This window comes from Etheostoma spectabile, chromosome 5, assembly GCF_008692095.1.
Source record: "Etheostoma spectabile isolate EspeVRDwgs_2016 chromosome 5, UIUC_Espe_1.0, whole genome shotgun sequence".
Taxonomy (NCBI): domain Eukaryota; kingdom Metazoa; phylum Chordata; class Actinopteri; order Perciformes; family Percidae; genus Etheostoma; species Etheostoma spectabile.
This window is the reverse complement of record NC_045737.1, coordinates 25,647,557-25,653,592: the sequence shown is the minus strand read 5'-3', so window position 1 is coordinate 25,653,592 and position 6,036 is coordinate 25,647,557. Positions and strand designations below refer to the sequence as shown.

Here is a 6,036-nt window from a genome sequence, read left to right as displayed (position 1 = left end):
TTTTGCTGCCTCCAGCTTAATTTTGAAACAAAATTTGTCTTCTGGCTGTGGCTATAGTCTCATGCCGAGAATAAAAAACAACACACCTTCGACGTTCTGTGTGTGTGTCGCGTTAGCTCACGGCAGTTTCTTGGGGCGTTGCTATGACAACCACCCACGCTCGCCTCACACATGAGGCGGCATTAAATCTACAGTGGAAAAAGGAGGACGGGTCACTGTGGTCGAGCCAAGCTGTTACTGGCAGTGGGTAAGCGCCATTAGTGGAGCTTTAAGTTGTCACAATACAGACAGGTACAGGCATGGATATATGGGTACAGGTGTGATCATCAGAGCTGAGCGGAGCTGGTGGGTGCTGTACAAACTTATTGGACTGCGTCCTCAGGAGTTCAAACTTCAGAGCTGGAGTTGTCCAGTTTCAACAATAAATTTTGCAAGTAGAGGCCACAGGATGCTGACTGAATGATGTTTTTCATCCTTCTCCATAGAAACGCTCTGTGTGGGAAGCTGCAGTGCTCTAACGTTCAGACTGTGACAGTGTTTGGCATTGAACCGTCAATCATCAGCACGCCGATCGGAGGAGCCAAATGTTATGGCGTCGACTTCATGTTGGGTTCAGACGTCCCAGATCCAGGCATGGTGAACGAAGGGAGCAAGTGTGGAGACAACAAGGTGAGGAGGAAAGGAGAGGCGCAGGGGAGAAGGAGACAAATAAGAAGAAGAGATGTTGATACTTTTTTCTTCTTCTGTGATGTTCAGGTTTGCATAAACTTTGAGTGTCGCAGCACTGACATCCTGAACTACGACTGTGACGTGGAGAAGAAATGTCACGGACACGGAGTGAGAAACGTCCACCTGTCTGTCTGTGTATCTGTCTGTCTCTCAGCCAGGTGTATCACACACTAACCTGTCTGTCTTTCTGTCTGTCTTTTAGGTGTGTAACAGTAACAAGAACTGTCACTGTGAGGACGGCTGGGGTGGACCTTTCTGTGAGGTCAAAGGTTACGGCGGCAGCGTGGACAGCGGACCTACCTGGAACGGTACCTTTTAAACCTAATTGTTGGAATATTAATGCTAACTCCAAATGCTTCTACTTTGCCATATTTTGATTACTGTCAGTGAAACTCAGCACTTTCTGCACAAATTAAAAGCTCAACATTTAGATTGAAACTCTGTTTGTATGCCCTCCTCAGATAAAGACACGTCTGTCCGAGATGGTCTGCTGGTCTTCTTCTTCTTCGTCCTTCCTCTTCTCGCTTTGGGTGTGTTTGTTTTTATGCGCAGGAACGAGCTGCTGCGACAGTTCGGGCTGGGCCGCAGGAAGAGGTCGCAGGGATACCAGTGAGTCTGAATATGTACCAACACACACAGGAGGTTTATTATTAGTTTATAAAATTGTTGTTTGTGCCATGGAGGGTCTCCTTCATGGTTGTACAATCATCAGAATATCACAAACGTTGCTTCAATTTATAAAAATTAACAAACTGGGAGATTCTGCTGGATTCTAGACGTTTTTTAAGTAAGTTGTAAGAATACTAAAACGTGCGTCCATAAAGCTGCAAATCATAGACTATGAATGTAATATTCATACGTGGAAACAAAATTTAGAGGAGAGGATATTTTGTCTTTTACTAATACCTCTTTCCCACTGGCCAAAAAAACCCACTTACACCCTCTAAAATAATTTTGTTTTGCATTGGGAAAGGTTACAATAGGCATTCACTCCCAAATGACTCTGCAGTAGGCACGCTAATTTTAGACTCTTTTCCGACGAATTGCTGTGACACTTATCGTCTCCATTGCTCACAAATGTCATCTCTACCACAAATTCCATTGTCTCCGCCTCGAGAAAATACAGCATTATATACACAAGGAAGTCTTAAGAGAGAGGTCATAATTATGACTTATGACAGATTTTTCATTTTTGCTTGTCTTTTATTTAAACTGTTCAGTAAAAGCACATCGTCATTAACTTTAAGGCAAGTTCTCTGTTCCCCTTTACTGTGACATGTGGTCTCTGATTCAAATCAAAAAATTTTAAAGAGGTTTGACTGAAGATTTACAGCCTCTAAAACCTGGCAAGAGAATGTTCTGTAACAGATTACAGACATCACTTCCTGTCGCCAGGCCTCCACATCCTGAATGTTTCAGCTTACAGTCAACAGCAGCTGACAGAAGAGGACGACTCAGCTGTTGTTTCTATTAATAATCAGTTCAGACTGACAACTATCCTCTGTGCTGCGTTCAAAGACACTTTAGGCTTGTTTGAGATGAACTGCACCTTGCCTGTAAAGTGGACGAGAGCAGGCGGCAGCAGCCGGGGGCGGTGACAAAAAATCCACTCTCAAGTCGAATAGTTTACAGCCGATTCCAGCAGCCTTCAGAGTAGCTGTCAAAATGCTCTATATGTGATCTGTTGCTGATTTTAATTAATTATGATCCGTAATCTAACTGGATTTAGTCTCTCTGACTTCTAAATGTCACTATCAGCCACACAACATGTGATTTGTACAGAATAAGCCATTAAATCAGACTAACAATTAAAATTCCTCTGATTCAAAAACAATAAAAAGTTTATATCATAAAGTTTATATAAAACTTCATCATGTTGATTTGATTCTGAACTAATCAGCTGTTAGATCATCTGAGAGGCCGGCATTTCCCAGCATGCTTTGGGTCTGCCTGGGTCTTGCAGTTGGTGAAAAGCAACTGCGCTGCCTGCATCTCAGAACTGCAGCCGTCTTTATCTCGTGAGATTATCGTTGCCCACGTGTGCATGACGTCAGAGCATTACGGGATCAAGACGGACACAAATTTAACTTGCATGAAACGGGCGGCGAACGCCGGTGAATGATTCTGCGCAGACGTGGCTCTCGAGTGAGCCTACTGACAGCTGTCATCTGTGCTGCGTTCAAAGACACTTTGACCGATGTTATCTGTGCTGCGTTCAAAGACAATATGATAGCTGTCCTCTGTGCTGCGTCCAAAGACACTTTGACAGCTGTCCACTGTGCTGACTTCAAGGACACTGACAACTGCTCTAAAACTGTCCGCTATGCTGCGTTCAAGGACACTGACAACCGCTCCAAAACTGTTCTCTGTGCTGCATTCAAGGACACTGTTATAACTGCTCTGAGATCTGTGCTCTGTGCTGCTAACAACACTTTGACGTTTAAAAACTAATGCTTTGCTGCATTTATGTTGCTGTCAGAAAATCCATGTCAGACTTGAACTTTTAGTGTGAAAGCCTTGTGACTCCAATCACTGATCTGATGTCACTTCCTGTCTTCAGGGCTGATGGCGCAGCTTCAGCCAATCCCAGCAGAGGACCGCCTCCCAGAGCGCAGCCTCCATCTGTTGCCCGGGGCAACGCCAACAACATTGTTAGAGACGGGGTGAGTTAACCACCCCTAGACCGACAAGACACTCTGTAGAACCTGACTACTGATGGAGTGTGTGTGTGTGTGTGTGTGTGTGTGTGTGTGTGTGTGTGTGTGTGTGTTGTGTGTGTGTGTGTGTGTGTGTGTGTGTGCGTGTGTGTGTGTGTGTGCGCGTGTGTGTTGTAGACTAAAGTATTAAAACAATCATTATTACCAAAAGTCCTCTTGTGATCATCTGTTTTATAATATCATAACATTTTCCCAAAAAATTGCTACAAAACTTAATTATTTGTGCTTTGTTATTATGTAGTTTTATAAATTTCTTTACTTAATATTTCTCTTTAACCTCGCTAACTTTTTAAATGTGTTTTCTGCTCATCCTTTTCATTAAGGTGTAACAAATAAGCATTTTAAGAAATTATGACGTCATCCAACAGATCAGTTTGTCACATTTCCAATTAGTCACCATAGAAACACCCCTGGTAATTAGTGTTGTGCCTTCATGTTTGTATTGACCCTATATAGACAGTGAGCACAGACACAATGACGTCATAAACATGTTAATGTTATAAACCTACCTGTGACTCTGCTGATCAGGAGGCCGGTGATGATGATGATGATGATGATGATGATGATAATATCACTGTGCTTCCGGTAAGCCTCAGGTTTAGACTATGTTAGCCATCAGTACATGTAGGTATCACTGTGTTGGTATGACGACCACACCTCCATCCTCCTCTAGCTCCTCATATAGTTCAACTTGTGACTAGAAAATTACTTTTTTTATTTATTCTGTATACATTAATAGATTTAAATTAGAGCCTAATCAATTATTTCATACATATAAGATGCTTATAAAGACCTTTTGATAGTTCGGTAATAAATGTACTAATCGGGGGATACTCTTATAAATCTGTAGAATAGTAAGTTAATGTGAGTGTGTGTTTGTTTTTCTGTATGTTTCTTTTCCAACTAATTGAAATGATTGAGTTCATGAGTACTAAATTCCTCTGCTCTCTCCATGTAAAGCACCATACTCAGCTACTGCCACCGCAGGAGGTAAAATGTTTACTACTCACACTATAATACTACTACTGTCATCTCTAATGCTGCAACTGTAGTGCTTTGAACTTGCTTGCTACTGCTGCTTTTAGTGAATATTCTTTGTTGTAAGAGTTATTTTACATTCTGTGTTGTTGTTTTTTATAAACATTTACTGACTCAGAGATGGAAGGAGATATGTTACTTCAGTAAAAGTAGTTATACCACAGTGTAGAAATACTAATACAAGGAAAAGTCCTGCATTTAAAATGTTGCAAAATAAAAGTACAAAAGTATAAGCATCAAATATATATATTTAAGGTACCTAAAGTACTCATTATGCAGAATAATATATTATTGTATTAATATTAATGCTTTAATGTGATCATCACTTTAATGTTGCAGCTGGTAAAGGTGGAGCTCATTTGAATTACTTTATACACTCCTGGTGGATTATTTGTTTTATTATTAATTGTGTTTTATTAGTTATTAAAGATGTCAGATAATAGAAAGTGAATAGATAGATAGTAAAGTAGAAGTTTACAATAGGAAAACAAATGGAAATACTCAAGTAAAGTACAAGTACCTCAAAATAGTACTAGTACAAGTACAGTACTTATGTAAAAGTAATTAGTTAATTTTCACTGCTGCAACTTTAGTTTGACTTAAGGGGTAGTATCTCTGTGTTTTCTTGTTGTAACTGTTGCTCTTGAAGGAAAAGTAATAAGGGTTCCTGTCTCCTCTCTACTGTCCGTTATCAAATTAAATACTAAAGAAGAATAAAAAGAAAGCCAACCTCTGTGGACATGAAACTGTTGTCATCAGTTCTGTTTCTAGGAGAGGTTTAATAACCTGTAGAGGAGTTTCTGTCCTACAATTACACATAAAATTAACTGTTTTAAAGGGTATTTCAGACATTTTTTAGACTAACCCTCTTTCAAATTTCAAATTCAATATAAGAAAAAGTGGTTTGTATTTTTCAAGTTACACCCTGGCTTTTAAACATCACTTTGCAGCAAGATAAACATGTAGAGAGATCAAACTGAACATCTGAAATGGACAAATAAAATGAGGAAGAAATTTAAACTAATGGGAAATTTTCCACTGTGTGGGTTTGTAATCAGGTGGTGGAGACCAACAGGACAGCTTCCTCCTACGCTCTGAGGCCTCCTCCTCCCCCTCTGTAAGATATCCTAACTCTTTCATATATATCTATATATACTGTATATATGTCAGCTTCTGGAACACAAACACTCAAATTCAAAGCCAAAAATTGCACAGATGCTGGATTTTCGCAGTATCGCGACAGCACGCAAGAATCCATTTTGTCAGGCTTTAAGTAATGCATATGTGTCTGAATCATGGTGGCTCAATCAGCGTCCTGTGAGGTGCTATTGGCAGCTACGGGCGTGGTTTAGGTCTGTGTGACAATACGGAGCTGCAACTGCTTGTTCAAAACAAAGGCAGCTTCTAAAGACATTAGCAAACTACTCCCTCCAGTCTGGCAATGTTCCATCTGCCCTTAAAACTACCATAATCAGACCACTTCTGAAAAAACCCACCCTTGATCCAGAGAGACTTACAAATTACAGGCCCATTTCCAATCTCTCATTCCTCT

At 40.4% G+C, this 6,036-nt stretch overlaps 1 protein-coding gene across 1 annotated transcript in view; it reads left to right on the top strand.

Annotated features, from left to right (window-relative positions):
- Positions 1-6,036, top strand: part of adam9a (ADAM metallopeptidase domain 9a) — a 31,997-nt gene that overhangs the window by 23,169 nt on the left and 2,792 nt on the right. Inside the window, 7 exon segments of the mRNA XM_032515933.1 lie at positions 486-669; positions 757-837; positions 932-1,037; positions 1,191-1,338; positions 3,290-3,392; positions 4,407-4,436; positions 5,543-5,601. Coding sequence (XP_032371824.1) covers positions 486-669; positions 757-837; positions 932-1,037; positions 1,191-1,338; positions 3,290-3,392; positions 4,407-4,436; positions 5,543-5,601 — 711 coding nt within the window.